Here is a 17,846-nt window from a genome sequence, read left to right as displayed (position 1 = left end):
TAGATATCAGATGTTAAGAAATTGTTAATTCTGTTAGGTGTGATACTACCATTGTAATTACATACAGAAATGTTCTTTTTTGATATATCCTCAAGTGTTTAGACTAAAATGGCATTACATCTGAGATCAGCTTTAAACAAAATAAAAGGGGAAAAGAAGAAACAAGTATGGCAAAATATTGATTGGTATTAAAGCTGGATTACAGGTATATGGTGGCTCATATTTTGTCTATTTCAGCAAACACTTAGAACTTTTTGTAATAATTCATAAAATAATAAATCACTCTTTCAAAAAATGTTCAATACGTACAATTGACAAAGTTTATTATCAAGAAAGTTAGCAGGTTTTTTTAAAAGACTGTTTTGGTTTTAGAATACTGAAAGATGACAATCCACAACAGGACAGATACAAACAAGGATAATTAAAATATTAAATACTATCTAAATTAAAAGACCATAATTCAAATTGTTAGTTATCTTTGTGTCTTGTTAGAAGCAACTGTACAGTTACTCTTCATGAAATTCACCCCACCAACTCATGAAGACTACAAAGCCTCACCACAAACTCAATTATATAATTTATAGTAATCAATGCTGAGTTTTTTGTGCTAAGCATGCACTATCCCAGAAAGCACAAAATCCTATTTACAGGGATTTTTTGTTTCTTTAAAACGTATCTCAAACATCTTTTAAAGTGCAAGCTACAAATACGCTGTATCCTTAAAGAAAAAGGCTTCTAAAGGAAGCATGAGATAGCAATCCCATACTGCCAAGAGTGGTTATACAACTAACCGAAGGAAACCCAGCAGTACTCTGCTAACTCTGTTTTAGTGTAGCAGCCTCCTCCTTTGTAGTTGAGTTCTTAGCTCTTACTATACTACCAGCCGAACATGTACTCCATTGCTTTGGATACAAGACTTTCGTCTTTTTTTGGCGTTTGTCTGTCAGAAATAACCTATTAAAAAAAACACACACAATTGTTAGGTTATGGTTTCTTCAATATCATAGTCAATTCTAGAGTTAATGGCTAATTTAAAAGAGCCAAACACTAAAACGCATTTGTAGCAATGAACTGTATATTTAAAAATTAAAATAGGAATTTAGTTAGAATATCCTTATGGTAGGAAGAATGGCAAAATCTTATTCCTTTGGCAAGGCAAATTACATCTGCTCCTTAAACTAGGGAACCGACCAACAAATAACACAAAAGCTACAAGAGATGAGGACTTTAAAACATTGGTTAAAAAAGAAAGAAGAAAAAACTAACGGAAAAATTTTAGGGGAAGTCAAAAGATTAAATTGTCACTACCTGCCCTATAAAAGCACAAGTGTTTTATCTGCTGTTTCAAGACCTGTATCTGCAGCTAGGCAAGTTCAGAACTCCTGGCTAATTAAACAGAAGACAATAACATAATGAATGAGTCACAATACTTCTACTACTCTTTAATGAATATAATGAACTTCTCCTTTAAACTATTTTGAAATGGGAGCTGATCAATACTCTTTTGATAACCAAAACCAATGGCTTTGTTTGTTCACACTTTGTTGAAGTGTGATGGTATCACACTTCATTTGTGATACCATCAGATTTAGTCATCCATTTAACAGGGTTTTAATATTTCTTCATGCTAGAGATGTTCACAGGAGAAACTTTTTATGTATGTAAATATAACTCATACAAACTCTCAAAATGTCTTAAAAAACAGCAAAGAAATTCTTTTTAAATCCAAGATAACTTTCCAATTGGCCAAAATTCTAATTTTTAAAATAGGAAATTAAGAATGTGATGTTTACAGGTTTCATCAAGCCAATCACTTCAGTAGGAAATATTTAATGACATACATATCAATCCAATGAAAAAGTTAAAACACACCATGCACTTCAGTCTTTAAAGTACATCCTTTTTATCCAATCTTTAAAATACCTGATAGTCACTAGTAGAAGCTTTGTATGCTGTAGCAAGAGGTCTCATGGTAGAAATCCTAGGAGTACTTCCAGGTTGGGTTGGTGTACCTAAGGTTTTGATTGGTGGTGTAAAGGCTAGAGATGGAGATGATAAAGCACACCTGTCACTGTTTTCCATAACACTCTGGAGAAACAAAGATAAAGAACTTCTCTGTTTACAAACATAATACATATTATACAATATTACATCCTACTTACAAAGAAAACTTTATTAAAAGATGCACACCTTATTTGATTTAATTTACCTTTCAAATAATTTTAGTCTTGATAAAACAATATACGCTTCTCTGCTAGCATTTGAGATCTAATGCTTAGCCAGAAATCTCACTTCAATGACCTCAAACATCCTGAAGACTACAGACTCACAAGAGTAAGAGTCTCCTAACAAATACTATGGAAAATCAGCAAGGAAGAAAAAGAGAATTCTTGGGGAAACCCGGGGACATGGGGGAATCAAAGTCCAATGCTATTTAGTACCCAGTAACCCCAAATTCTCCTCTAGACTCTGCAAATACCTGTTACAGCACAGTATAAAAATTACACAATACACAGTGACACTAGATGTTGAGAACATGAGCCTTGTCTGCTTTGTGCACTAATGTACACATACAAGCACCAAGCACAGTGCCTGGTAGGTAGTAGAAGTTCACATATATTTACTTAAAGAATGGTCATCATGATTTTACAAGTCACAAAGAAAAGTTTAAATTGTGTTCAGTATTGTTTTATGAGTATATAAATTATAATAATTTTTTAATATTTTAAAATAGAAATGACTAATAAAAAGCTTCAGCCATTTAAGTTAACCTTCAGTTACCATTCATGTGAAATATTTCATTCTGAAATAGCACATTTCTTTTGAATGTGATGTTGCTTTGCACAAGAAAGAATGGGTTACAAGTTAAGAGACCTAGAATCTAGGCCTCACCTTTAACAACTCTGGATAAGTTACTTAAGTCCTCTTGGCCTCTTATCTTTATCTGTAAAATGAAGGAGTCGAGATGGATTATCTCTAAATTCTAAAGTCTTGTGACTAAATACCTTTGCCTTACTATTAAAAGAATACCATAACATCATTACACTTTACAAACTAAGAAAAAGAGGCACAGTGAAGCAAAGTGACATAACCACCCATGTCGATACTCAGACTTGTGCTCTTCAAGAGATTAAGCTCTATTCCTTACATCAGCAATAACTTACTTTATCTATACATGGTTTTACACCAATCATGATGGACTCTCCAAAAATCCTCCCATCTTTGCTTAAGGCTTTCCGGGCCTGCAGTTTAGACTGGTAACGAATGTGCATCCAATTTCCTGTGTTAGACATCTGCAAAGAATGAAATTGTCTCTTAAAATATAAAATATAAAAAAAATAAAAATAAAATACATAAAATCTAAACAATGAATTCTATTAGAAAACAGAAAATAATGAATGTAAATCTGCTTCCACTCTTTATTTGATGCCCTGTAAAAAGCTGTATACTAGAATTCACAAAATCCTATTAAACAATAATCTCAATAATAATTTCAATAATCCCTATCTTGCTCTCAATTCTCTAATATAAAGAATATGCGGGGGCCGGCCCGGTGGCGTAGTAGTTAAGTTTGTGCCCTCCACTTCGGCAGCCCGGGGTTCACAAGTTTGGATCCTGGGCACGGAGCTACACACCGCTCATCAAGCCATGCTGTGGCGGCATCCCACATACAAAATAGAGGAAGGTTAGCACAGATGTTAGCTCAGCGACAATCTTCCTCAAGCAAAAAGAGGAAGATTGGCAAGAGATGTTAGCTCTGAAAGTAAAGTAATTCTCAAAAGATAACTGTTTCTGTAAAAAGGTCATATCAACACTTGCTATGAAATTTTTTGACACTGTATTCATCAATCTGATTTTGTGTAGGAGTTAATAAGTCAATCTCTAGTAACAGAAAAAAGATTTGTTATTTATAACTTGTGCAAGGTAAAATAATTTTTTTAAAAAAGCTCTCTACAAGCCAAAAAATCTCTAAGAAATCTGTAAGTCAGGAACTTCTTCCTTTTCCTTTATCCCCAATAAACAAACTCAAACTGAAAAACAGTAATATAATATTTGGCATAATCTTTTTTAAGAGACTGAACTATTTAAGAAATGGGGTGGAGGGAAGCCTGAAACTCTCACTCTCTTATCTTCTCTCTTTATCCCTTTTTATCAAATAATATGCAACTCCCAGCCTTCCAGACTCCAAAAGACAGTCTACAAAAACTTAAAAAAAGAGAGAAAAACATTTAAGTTTGGAAAAAAAGGATAAAATTCAGCAGCAAAGTTTCCCTCAATTCACAGTTTATCTTTCCTCAGCCTAAACCTTGAATTGAAAAGAATCAAGCCTTACCACATGTTTTAAGATATTCCCATACTGTGCAAACTGTAGTAATATATAGGAAGCAGATGCTTGAGGAAACCTGAAAGAAAAAGAGTTGCCCAAAAAGTCAACTTCCACAATAAATACAAATGTAAATTGCCATACTCACAAGTGTTTCAAGATAAATTCCCCCCAACTATCTAGAACATTAATAGGAGATCCTTGATCATCCTGTTTTCCCCCTTTATCAGCTAAATCTATCATTGTCCATCACCCAAAAACGAATAGGTTAAAATTAGTTTTGACTCAGCCATTGTTCTCGATCCCCAGGTTCTACCTCCAAAAGCTCTAAAATTCTACTCTCACTGCCATTATCAGAGTCCTTAGAAAAGAACTGTGAAGTTGCAGTTCAGTTTATAATTTATATTACAAGCGTGTGTGTGTGTTTGTGAAATATTTAAGTATACTACGGTTATTAAAAGGAAAAGAATTTTAAATTATATAGAGTTTTTTCATTATACATTGAGCACCACCTGAAAATTCAGAAATTTAGTCCTGAAACAAAAATAAAAGCCAGTACCAATATCAATGGTATAAAAACATTTAAAAGGAGGGTTACCAAAATTTTAATAGCCATATATCTCTGAATGGCAAAATTATAAGTGATTTTTACGTTCCTCTTTATAAAGTTCTGTATAGTTTGAATAGTTTACAATGAGACACTATTACTTTTATAGTCCAACAATAAATCGATTTTCAATTTGAAAGTCTGGAGTTTCATTAACCAGTAACTTCAGTTACCTGGAGCTTAGATTAGAACCCTAAAGAAAAAAATGTGAATCGCAAAAATAAATGAGAAGCTTCATACATTAAAATCTATATGAGTAAAATACTGCATTCATAACTGGAATTTTATTTTATAAGTTTGGATATAAATTTCTAACCCCAAATAAGAACACAAATGAGGCAGGGTGCCTACAAAGCAGAGCTAAAGAAAATAAAAATGAAATAGAGAAATAATGGTTGCAAGTGAGGGAGGTACTTGAGAAATACAACACAATTCCAGGACTCTAGGACTGCACTGAGTAAAAACATTCCAAACTTCTGTAAAAGAATCACCCTAAAACAATGAAGGATATTTCATGATGACCCTGACTCAGCAGGAAAAAGTTAAATTATCAAAGAAAGAACATATATAATGTATTTTAGATGTACTTTCCTATAAATGATCAAAATAAAACGTTTTATCCCTTAGAAGAAATGGTTCAGTTCTTGCAATTTAACTCATATAAAGGGTTACTAGAACATAAAACCAACAGAAAATAAATAGCTGGGAAAGTGTATGTCTTAAAAATCAAAAAAAGGACTAGCAGAAGTACTTGAAGTAATTTATCTAATTACTAAGGAAACTTAAAAGTGACACCATTACTAATGAGTCTAAAAAACAGACCTGGGAGTAGACATCCAAGCTCAACAACATATAGCCATTTCATGAGAGAATACAAAAACATAAACACAAAAGAACAACAACAACAACAAAAAATCAAGAAGGGGAGAAAATTGTAGCCTGGGACAAAAGTGGGAAGGAAGATTTTTCACTGTATATTCTTATATTTTCTTTGAATTTTTAAATTTCAAATAAATTGAACATATAAAGTCCACTAATATTTACTGTGCATTGTTCTTTCTTCAAGGGGCTCGTGTTATTTTTTACCCCAGAACTATATATAGTACGGCCCAATATCACTATGTCATATCACACTTACAGAAACAAATCTTATGTAGTGTAAACAATACCAGCTTGAAAGAATCAAAAGACCTGGGTTTTTGCCGAAGCTTTAATAATAACTAGATGTAAACCTCTGAATAAATCACTTAATCTGTGTACACCACTTTTATCATCTGTAAATGATGCAATATGATCTCTAACATGCCTTAAAGTACTTTTTTGGACCTAAAAATCTATTCAAAATGCATCTAGGACTGTCATGCACAATTTCCATTAATATTCAATATTCTGTGACTAGAAAGTATCAACCCTGTAATATAGTACATATGTTACAAATGAAATTTAATTTGTTAGTTCAAAACTGGTTAAATCCACTAGAAGCAGAGAAATAGCCACTAGAAAAAGAGAAAGGAGCTCCCTAAGTCTAAAGGGGCAACTCTATTCCAATATCCAGCAAATATGCTGAAGAGAAAATAATTTAAGAAGACGCAAACAGATAAATGATGAAAAAACTATAAACAAATATTGAACACTAGTTAATCATATGCATGCTTAAGTGTCAGGGTGATACCTACTGATGTCTGCAACTTACTCTGAAATGTACCAACAACAAAAAAATGAATTAATAGAAGGATAGATGGATAGATGAAACAAATGTAGCAAACTGTTAACAACTGCAGAATCTACGTGGTGTTTGCTGTGCAATTCTTGCCTTTCTTTTTTGTATGTTTGATAATATTCATTATGAAATACTGGGGAGGGAGTATTCTTTTTTTTAAAGGTAAATGATCCAGAAACCTTACCCGAATACAGTCACCCAAGTGTCATCGAGGTGATCTTCTGAAGTCAGAGAATCTCCTTGAGTATAAAAAGGATCCAACTGGGCAGGAGATAATGTTGTCTTTCGTGGCTGACCAATGCTTGCTGGACTAAACATACTTTGCCCTACATTAGTATATTTAGTAAGTTAGTTATGAATATAAACATCTTGGTTTATTTTAAATCAAAGCTCTTAGTTTCAAATGAAAAAGTACATCAAAAGATGGAAATTGCATAAATAGTTCAAAATATCCAACTGTAATCAAATGATAATTTTATACTACTGTACAGTTTGAGAGGAAGTCATTAATAATTGAGCATAATTTGTGATTTTGCAAATGTTTTATTATTTATTTCAAATTTGCTAAATGTTTTATTAATTTCAGGTTAAGCCTATGCCAGAAGAATCTCCAGTCAGTCAATCTCAAGGACTTCTGTTGGATTCATCTTCCAAACCTACCACTTTCATCATGGCGCTTCGGCCTTAAAAATATTCAATAACTGCTCATTACCCACAAACCAAAATTCAAATGCCTTGGCCTCCACAATAGAGTTGCAATCTTATTTTTCCAATATGCCCCTAAACAGTATCTACCCTAGTCCCTAAGGTGTGAATGCAGTTTCTTTTATTCAGATTGTTTCTATTTGAAATGTCTGATTTTGTTCTTTCTTTTCTTATCCTGCAATAACAGCTACCAATTAACGAGTACCTCTACATGTCCAACATGCCAAGCTAAACACTTTACATGTTCATTTTATCTCAGAGACACTATCCTATTGAGACCACACATTTCTGAAAAGCACAGATTATTTTTCTTTTATTTTTGGAGTAGTAATTATGATTTACTCATACAAGAAATATTTTTTCAGCACCTAAACAGGCACCAAGCATCATTCTAGGTATTGAAGATATAGTAGTAAACAAGTTAGACCAAAAAAAAACCCCACCTATCTCTAATGGAGCTTAAATTCCAGTGGAAGAGAAATAAGTAAGCAAATACCTAGTATGTTAGAGAACAGAAAATCCTACAGAGGGAAAAAAGAGAAAAACAGAGAAGGGAGCTAGGGAGTAGGTATGCATGCATGTACGTACGTATGTGGAAAGGTTAAATGAAAAAAAGATTTCACTAAGATGTCATTAAAACAAAAACCTGAAAGAGAAAGGAGGCAAAATATGCCAATATCTGATGAAGTGAATATTAGGTGGAGAAAAAAGCAAGTACAAAGGCCTGAGAAAGGACACAACTGGTGTTTGAGGAACAGCAAGAAGACAAGTATTCGCACAGTGAGGAGGGGGATTTGAGGTCAGAACAAGTACGTGAGCACAGAGAGGTAACAAGGTGTCAGATTATGAAGGAAAACTTTGTAAGCCACTGTAAAGACTTTGGCTTTTACCTCAAATGAGTTAGGAAGCCAATGGAAAATTGTGAACAAAGGTGATATAACAGGATAGAAATTTTGAAATGATAATGAACGGTAATGTTTTATTGAGTACTTATTACACCAGTCTTGACGTATAATTTTATTTAATTCTAACAATTTTATAAGACAGGTTCTATTAGTACCTCTATTTAAATTAGGAAACTGGGTGATGTTAACATCCAGAAGAGAAGGTGGAATTCCAATCTAGGCAATCAAAATTCAAAGCATGAGCTCTTAAGCAGTACTCTAGTACTTGTATTCACTACAGCAGCAGTTCTACAAGTGTAGTCCAGAGACCCTGGGCTTCCCGAGACCTTCTCACAGATTCAGCCAAGTCAAATAATACCAATTTTTAAGATTTTCATATTATTTTAAAGTTTCATTTGCCTTTTTGACTCTCACTCTCTCATGAGCGGGCAATGGACTTTTCCAGAGGCTACATGATGTGATTCAATCGATTCAGACTGAATACAGATGCAGATATGAGAATTCAGCTATATTTTAAGCCAGACATTAAGATTTGAAAAACATAAAACAATGTCACTCTTCTCACAAAAACCTTTTCTTGTAGAAAAGTTATTTTTTACTTTAAAAAATGTTATTATGTTAACATAAAACATTTTTAAGTGAATTAATACATACTTTAAAATGTTCTCAGTTTTAATTTCTAACGCAGTAAATATCGATAGCTATAATCCAAAACTCTTTGGTCTTCAATTTTTAAGAGTGTATTAAGGGCCCTAAAATTAAGATGTCTGAGAACAAATGTTTTACAGGACCTTGCACATGATTCACACTCCATGTTTACTGATTTTCTGGAGGATTTCTGCTCAACACATTCTAACTCTATTATCTGCTGCCTTGTCATTTGTCCTGAATCTCCAACTGAGTTGAAAATATCCCTAAGACATTCCAGAGTGTTTATAGTCAAATGGATTTTCAAAGTATGCTCTTAAAAAATAAAGTACTCTACAGAGGGGAAAAAAAGCTACTGTGGTAAAAGTTTTATTAAAGGCCATATACTGTATTGTCCTAATGGGAGATTTACAATGCACATAAAAAACGCTCAAAGGTTATTCAATAAAGAAATATTTATAACTTCATTCAACCCAAAATTTCCTAGACTATACCCAACCACATTTTACCCTCATAAAACACATATTTTGGTAAGTGCCAATCTTGTGTCAAGTACCTCCTGTATGCCTTTTAAATGCTTGACTAACACAAGAATTTACAGGCACCAAGCCTATGAGGAAATGAATAGTAAAGCTCCTATTCAAGCCAAAGCTGAGGTGCAAGAAGGGTTACCAACTGAGTTTTAATTTCCTATTCATGAATGTAGACTGATTTCCTCAGAACCATACAAGAAGTTCTCTTGACAAACAAGCTTATATTCAGGAACCAGTCACAGTGACACACTGTTAACCCATGACAGACAAGGACCGGAGAGTCAAGCTACTCAAGATACAACTATAACACTCAACAAGTCAAAGTAAATTAAAAAAAAACCCTAAACAGCCCCCCAAAATTAACTTGGGAGATTATTATTTTATTCTAGAACCTCTTGTTCCAACTGCTACTAAATTACAATAATGAAAGTATCTTTAATGTATAGACGGAAAAAGGCAGCACAACATCTTGCCTTTTGGAAAGCAACATGTAACTGGGTTAGGAGCGCAGCTGGATTGGATTGGATGGCAGATGGCTAGCACTGCTAGCCCTGAGCCAATCATTCACCTTGCTAGAGAGCATCATGTAGTGGGAAGAGAGTAATACGCTTTGTAGTCAGTTCACATTGCAGTTCTATTACTTACTGTCACAACTAGAGTAAGTTATCAAGCCTCACTTCCCAAATATTACAACAAAAATAAAAACAATAACAATATTAATGCTGATGATTGCCAGCATGTATTGAGCACTTATACTATATACAAGGTGCTATTGCAGATTCTTTGCATGTATTCATATTTTCCTAAAGCAATTCTATGACAGAAACTACCATCTCCATTTTATACATACGAGGAACACAAGGCACAAATGTATATGAAGTGCCTATCCAACATAGTTGAAGATTAACTAAGAGAGCATGTTTAAGAGGTTCAATAAATGTTAGTTTCCATTTTACCAGGCCAGCATTACCCTGATTCAAAAGCAAGATAAGGACACTGCAAGAAAAGGAAACTACAGACCAATATCCTTGATGAATATAGATGCAAAAATTCTCAACAAAATATTAGCAAACCAAATTCAACAGCACATTAAAAGGATCATACACCATGATCAAACAGAGTTTATCCTTGGGATGCAAGGAAGGTTCAACATACTCAAATCAATAAACATGATACACCACAATAATAGAATGAAAGATAAAAATTACATGATCATCTCAATAGACAGAGAAAAAGCATTTGACAAAATATAACATCTTTTCATGATAAAAATGCTCAACAAATTGGGTATAGAAGGAACATACCTCAACATAATAAAGGCCATATACAACAAGCCCACATCTATCATCATACTCAATGGAGAAAGGTTGAAAGCTCTTCCTCTCAAGAACATGACAAGTGTGCGCACTCATCACTCCTATTCAACAAAGTACTGGAAGTCCTAGCCAGATCAATCAAGCAAGAAAATAAAAGGCATCCAAATCAGAAAGAAAGAGGTGAGAATTGTATTTTTTTACACATGACATGATATGATATTTATAGAAAATCCTAAAGACTCCACCAAAAAGGTGTTAGAACTAATCAAGGGATTCAGTAAACTTGAAGGATACAAAATCAACATACAGAAATCAGGTCCGTTTCTAGACACTAACAACAAAGTATCTGAAAAAGAAATAAAGAAAAAAATCCCGTTTACAATACTATCAAAAAAAAAAAAAACACTTTTGAATAAATTTAACCAAGGAGGTGAAAGATTGGTATCCTGAAAACCACAATACTTTGATGAAAGAAAGTGAAGAAGACACAAAGAAAAGGAAAGAAAACTCATGCTCATGGATTGTTTAAGAATTAACATTGTTAAAATGTCCGTACTTTTCAAAGCCACTGACAAAACTATCAAGATGAAAAGGCAACCTGTGGAATGGGAGAAAATATTTGCAAACCATGTATCTGATAGCAGTTAATATTCAAAATATATAAGAAATTCATACAACTCAATAGCAAAAAGACAAACAATCTGGGGCCAGCCCTGTTGCCTAGTGGTTAAGTTCAGTGCACTCCGCTTCGGCAGCCCTGGTTCAGTTCCCGGGCATGGACCTACACCACTTGTCAGCACCCATGCTCAGGCGGCGACCCACATACAAAATAGAGGAAGATTGGCACAGATGTTAGCTCAGGGTGAATCTTCCCCAAGCAAAAAAAAAAGAGGAAGATTGGCAACAGATGTTAGCTCAGGGCAAGTCTTCCTCAAGCCAAAAAAAAAAAAAAAGATAAACAATCCAATAAAAAAATCAGCAGAGGAACTGAACAGAAATTTTTCTAAAGAAGACATACAAATGGCCAACAGGTACAAAAAAAGCTACATTATTTATCAGGTACATTAATTATCAGTGAAATGCAAATCAAAACCACAAGACATCACCTTACACCTTTTAGAATGGCAATCATCAAGAAAGATATGAGATAAGTGTTAGGGAGGATTTGCAGTAAGGGGAATCCTTGTGCACTACTGATGGAAATATAAATTGGTACAGCCACTATGGAAAACAGTACGGAGGTTCCTCAAAAAATTAAAAATAGAACTACCACATGATCCAGCAATCCACTTCTGGGTATATATCCAGAGAGAATAAAAACAGGATCTCAAAGAGATATCTGTACTTCCATGTTCATTACAGCATTATTTACAATAGCCAAGATATGGAAACAATCTAAGTGTCCATCTATGATGAATGGATAAAGATGTGGTACAAATATACAATGGATGTTATTCAGCCATGAGAAAGAAGGAAATCCTGCTATTTGCGACAATACAGATGGACCTTGAAGACATGATGTTCACGTTGTTAAGTGAAAGTCAGAGAGAGAAAGACAAATACTGTAGGATCTCACTCATATGTATAATGTAAAAAAGCCAAACTTATACAAACAGAGAGCAGAGTGGTGGTGACTGGGGGCTGGGGTATATGGGGAGATGTTGGTCAAAGGGTACAAACTTCTAGTCATAAGATGCATAACGGGAACCTAAGGTACAATATGGTGATTATTATTAATAATACTGTATTATATACTTGAAAGCTGCTAAGAGAGTAGATCTTAAATGTTCTCATCACAAAAAAGAAATGATAATTATGTGACGTGACAGAGGTGTTAGCTAACATTATGGTCATTTTGCAATATGTAAGTGTATCAAACAACACATCGCATACCTTAAACTTACACAATGTTTTATGTCAATTATATCTCAATAAATAAACCTATAATAAATAAATGTTTGTTTCCGTTAGTTATTATATCCATAAATTAACCTGTAACACAAGACTTACCTGCTACTCCAAGAATTAAATGGAATAGTAGGTAGACAAGAACTCACAAAAAAGAACTATTTTAACAACATATAACTTCAATATAAATGATGCACTTGGTACAATTATTCTTTTGCATCAACAGCACAAATATATTCAGAGTTAAGTCTAAAACACTTCTAGAAATGACATCCATCTCTTGTCTCCAAACAGTACTACACCCTCAAAAGGATCAAAAGCTAAAAGTATCAATCGAGTAAAAACTATAATGCAACCATGAGATTATAACTAAGAAGAAAAAAATATGGTCACCGAAGGATTTCAAAATTCTTAACTCTTTAAGTATGCCATACAACTTGAATCCCTTCACTTCATTTGGACTCAAATTTAGAAACCACAATTAATTTAATTTAATCTATTAATGCAGCCTTTCTTTAAAAAAAATACATTTCAAATCACCTCAGATCTATTTATTACGCTTATTAAAGAATCTATTTAATTCAGAACACTATCCTAGATCCTACTAGAAAACAAAGAAAGATGCTCAAGACTGACTGGTTATGTTCAGTCATCAAGTAACCAGGCTAAAAACTAATTTAGAAGACAAAAAGCTTGAGAAAGGAATATTCAAATATATTTTTATAAAAGCAATCAAGCAAAGGAAGATATGCAACAATTATTAACTCTAGAGAAAACAAAAAGATATACAAGAAGGAAATGGAATCCCAGCATATTACATGGTTCACCCTGATAGATTCATCTGACTTGTAAAACTCAGTTCATGCTTAAAAAAAAAAGAAACAATACAAAGTAAATAATTGAAAGGTACGTCAAACAGCATACATGCTATACATGATACATTTAACAATTATTCTTTTTCCTCATCACAAATATATTTAATAGGTACAACATAATTCTAAAATGAGGCTGATTTAAAATGAAACATCCCACTTTGACAAGTGTTTACTTATCAACTATCCCTTTAGTAAATATGCAGAAGCGCACAGAAGATACTCTTAAATACATTTAGTTCTTACTACAAAGACATACCTTTAACACACAAAAGATAGTAAAGGCATTTTAGCATAAAATCTGAAGCCAATTCAAATTTTTTTATGTTCTGTATTACCATTAGGAAGGTACAATTTAGTTATGCTACATCATGTAATAACCTTCAAGCTAGTAATTAAATGAAGGCTCAAAACAAGACAACCATTATGACCTTTAAAAATAAAACAAATCAAAATTAAGTCTCAACGAATAAGCAATCTAATTTTTGCCTTGTCAACTACTCTGAAAAACATAATTACTTATACATAATCTAAAACTATTTACATAACTTGAGCATAATTCCCCCCCACCTTGTTAATGTTTAATTGCTCCACCGATTTTATTTTCTTTCAATCAGACTTCTGGTACCCACATGCTATGCTTTATAAGATGAAAATAAAAAATGTGCCTATCAAACCACATCAAATTGGCCTGTAATGTGTCTCCCTTGGTAAACCACTATTCAAACACTTCCTAAGATCAGACTAAAGTGGAGGGCAAAAGACCTTATTACCCTTTATGAAAATGTCTTCAATTAAAAAACAGATTCAATTATTTCAAAATAGACCACTAACCTAAATGAAAACAAAAGAGATAAGAAGAGTAATAAATTTTAAACAGATAACATGGCATATGAAACTTGGGACAAAGAGGTTCCTGGCAGCGGTACCTTTTCTTACCATGAAACCAAGTAGCACAATGAGTAATAAAAGAATTTGGCCTCAGCCCAAAGAGACCCTTTGTCAGGTTCCTTGGAAGGTAACCTCCAAAGCCTAGGAATTCCCCCAGCCACAGAAGCATTCCTGTTATTCATGGCAGGCCCCTCAAGCGCACCTGATAGTTTATGGTAACAAGGTGACTCAAGGTGGGGGCAGGTCACACCATAAAGACCACGCATGTGATAAAAAGGTTGGAGCTTTGAGCCACATGATACTAACTCACCTCCGGGCAGAGAAGAGGACTAGAGACTGAGTTTAGCCACTTGATTAATGATTTGATCAATCATGTTTACATAATGAAACTCCTACAAAAACTCTGGACAGGGACCAGCCCGGTGGCGCAAGCGGTTACGTGCGCGCGCTCCGCTGTGGCGGTCCAGGGTTCACCGGTTTGGATCCTGGGTGCACACCGATGCACTACTTGGCAAACCATGCTGTGGTGGCATCCCATATAAAGTGGGGAAGATGGGCACGGATGTTAGCCCAGGGCCAGTTTTCTTCAGCAAAAAAAGAGGAGGATTGGCAGATGTTGGCACAGGGCTGATCTCCTCACAAGAAAAAAGAAAAAAACCTCTGGACATGGAGGCTCTAGTGAGCTTCCCTAGCTGGCAATACTCTGTGTGTAGTGACATATATCAGTGCCAGGAGAGTAACATGCCATGGAAGATTTGTGTTTGAAACCCTCCCAGACTTCACCCTTCACCCTACGCATCTTTCTTTGGCTCTAATTTGTATCCTTTTGCTATAATAAAACTGTAACCATAAATATAGCACTTTCGGTGGGGTCTGAGTCTTTCTAGTGAATTATCAAACCTTAGGGTGGGTTTGAGAACCCCTGATTTTGTAGCCAGCTGGTGTGAAGTGAGGGGGCCCTGAGGATCCCAAAACTTGCAGCTGGCATCTGAAATGAGGGCAATCTTGTGGGGGCTGTTTCCTCAGACTTTTCAGTTTGACAAACTCATTGTACCCAAAAGCATTTTGAACAATGGATACAACATCCAATCAAACATGAATGAACACTTGTCTACTCCCTGTCAGACACCCAATAACAGTCATTCTAGAAAGTCTCTGGTTTTGGAGACCACAGGAATTGTGAAAGGTGTGAAAGAGGCTGCTGGCTGAAATCAAGGAAAACTAGTTTAAAGTGTGTATAATAAGGGATGAGATGGCAGGGCCCTCCTCATCTCAGGGAGCCAGATGACTGTCACTTAGCCACTTCACGCCCAAAAAACCAAGAATTTAGTCTCTGAAGAAAAGAAATCTAAATGGCTCAAGACTCAATGAATCCGGTCACAGTAGACAACAACTATAAGGAGGCTGATTAAGTGAAAATCGGCATACTGAAAAAGAGACTTCTCCCTTTCTATATTCAGAATACCAGCTTAGACATTAAGGCTCAATATTAAAGAATTCTTCTTTGGGAAAATTTAAAAGAAAAAAAAGACCTACATATGTTGAAATCAGAGATTTTCCCAACAAAAATCTAGCTAACTGCCCAGGCCCCTTACAGTGAAGCCCAACAAGAGACAACAGCCTCTCTCCACCAATTTCCCCCTGCCTGCCAATGTTGATCCACACAAATGCACAGGTTCCAAGTAGCTTTTTAGTGTCTCATTCAATAAGTAAATATGCCTCCACCAAGAAAGACAGAAGAGATGGAAAAAAGAGAAAAAATAAAAACTAGAAGGAAACAGACAATATGAGTAGCAATAAAAAAGACCAACACTGATCTGATCTTTTACCCATGAAACAAGAACAGGATGTTACATTTTTAAGTACAGTCAGAGAACAACCAAAATAAAAAGTTCTTGAAAATTAAATGGCAAAATGAAAAATTACCTCAAGAGTTGGAAATCGAGAAAGAAGATGTCTCTCAGAAAGTACAATACATATACAAAAGACAAAGAAAAGGAGAAAAGGTAGAAAATTAGAAATCTCCAGTGCTCAAAAACAAGAAATTCCAGAAAGAGAGAACAGAGAAAACAAAGGGAGAGCAGTTATCAAATAAATACAGGGAAGTTTCCCAGAACTGAAGGCAAGTGTCTTGATTTAAAGGATCCATCAATTAATTCCCCAGAAAAACAAATGAAAAAGTCCCACACCAAGGCACATTTGTGAAATTGAGAATACTAACCATACAGAGATGTTAAATTTTTCAAAACCAGCCCACATACAAAGACTTAGGAATCATCAACGCAAATGACTTCCACAGAACACTAGAAGCTAGAAGACAATGGAATGATGCCTCCAAAATTCTGACCTAAAATACTATATACATGGCCAAACCAGCAATCCAGCGTGAAGACAGAAAAACTGCATTTCAAGACATGAGGTCTTAAATTTCATTTCCCATGAAAGCTTTCTTAGAAAGCTACTCAAATACGTTCTTCACCAAAATGAGGAAATAAACTAAGAAAGAGGAAAACATGTTATCTAGGAAAAATAGCTCAACTCCAGAAACTTGCTAAGGCAAGTCCGAGGATGATAGCTGTATACCATGCTGAAACAGGAAACAGCCAAGAGAGGCTAAGAGAGAGTTCAGTTTAAAACAACAACAACAAAATGTGTTTGAAACTAGGTTTGAGCATTTTTAAAAGATAAATACGTATCACAGCAAGAGAACAATCGCTTAAAATAAAAGGAGCAAATGGCACATAGACAAGTAGACAAATGGGAAAAGAGACAATTATTAACTAAAGAAAAATAAAAATTTGACAGAAAGAATAAATTATACTACTTAGTTCAGCACTAAAGAGTGTTTACATAGTCATAATAATATAAACACTGACAAAGGAATCAAGTTTGATATAATTATATTCGGATAATGTGGGGGAGGTAAGATATAATATCTTCAATTACCTTAAGATAAATACAGCAATGTTGAAAACTGAAAATCAAGACTTAGCAATATAATCATATATGGTTGACTGAGTAATGGCCCTCTAAGATGACTACATCCTAATCCCTGGACCTGTGAATGTTACCTTATCCAGCAAAAGGGACTTTGCAAATGTGATTAAGGATCTTGAAATGGGAAGATTATCCAGGATTATTAAGGAGGGCCCCTAATATATCCACTAGAGTCCTTACAAGAAGGAAAAGGAGATTTTACCACAGAGAGGTGATGTGATGATTGAAACAGAGATAGGAGTGATACACTCCAAAGACGAAAGAAGGGCCACAAACCAAATAACAGGTAGCTGCTAGAAGCTGGGAAAAAAAAAAACACAAGAAAATGTATTCTCCCTAGAGCCTCCAAGAGGAACCAGTCCTACCAACACCTCGACTTTAGCCCAATGAAATTGATTTTGGACTTCTGACTTCTGGAAC

General features: G+C 34.6%; 1 protein-coding gene across 2 annotated transcripts in view; it reads right to left on the bottom strand.

The window, feature by feature from the left end:
* Positions 1-297: 297 nt before the first annotated feature.
* The window catches only part of NUP35 (nucleoporin 35), a 33,383-nt gene continuing 15,834 nt past the window's right edge, over positions 298-17,846 (bottom strand). Inside the window, exons 5-10 of one of the 2 annotated variants that reach the window (XM_058549379.1) lie at positions 11,066-11,104; positions 6,836-6,977; positions 4,334-4,403; positions 3,165-3,293; positions 1,924-2,088; positions 298-954 (exon numbers count right to left, since the gene is read on the bottom strand). In XM_058549379.1, coding sequence (XP_058405362.1) covers positions 877-954; positions 1,924-2,088; positions 3,165-3,293; positions 4,334-4,403; positions 6,836-6,977; positions 11,066-11,104 — 623 coding nt within the window. In that variant the 3' untranslated portion in view covers positions 298-876. The remainder of the gene's footprint in view (positions 955-1,923; positions 2,089-3,164; positions 3,294-4,333; positions 4,404-6,835; positions 6,978-11,065; positions 11,105-17,846) is intronic. The other variant, XM_058549380.1, reaches the window with a different exon arrangement.

Source organism: Diceros bicornis, chromosome 10 (assembly GCF_020826845.1).
Source record: "Diceros bicornis minor isolate mBicDic1 chromosome 10, mDicBic1.mat.cur, whole genome shotgun sequence".
Taxonomy (NCBI): Eukaryota; Metazoa; Chordata; class Mammalia; order Perissodactyla; family Rhinocerotidae; genus Diceros; species Diceros bicornis.
This window is presented reverse-complemented; position numbering and strand designations above follow the sequence as displayed.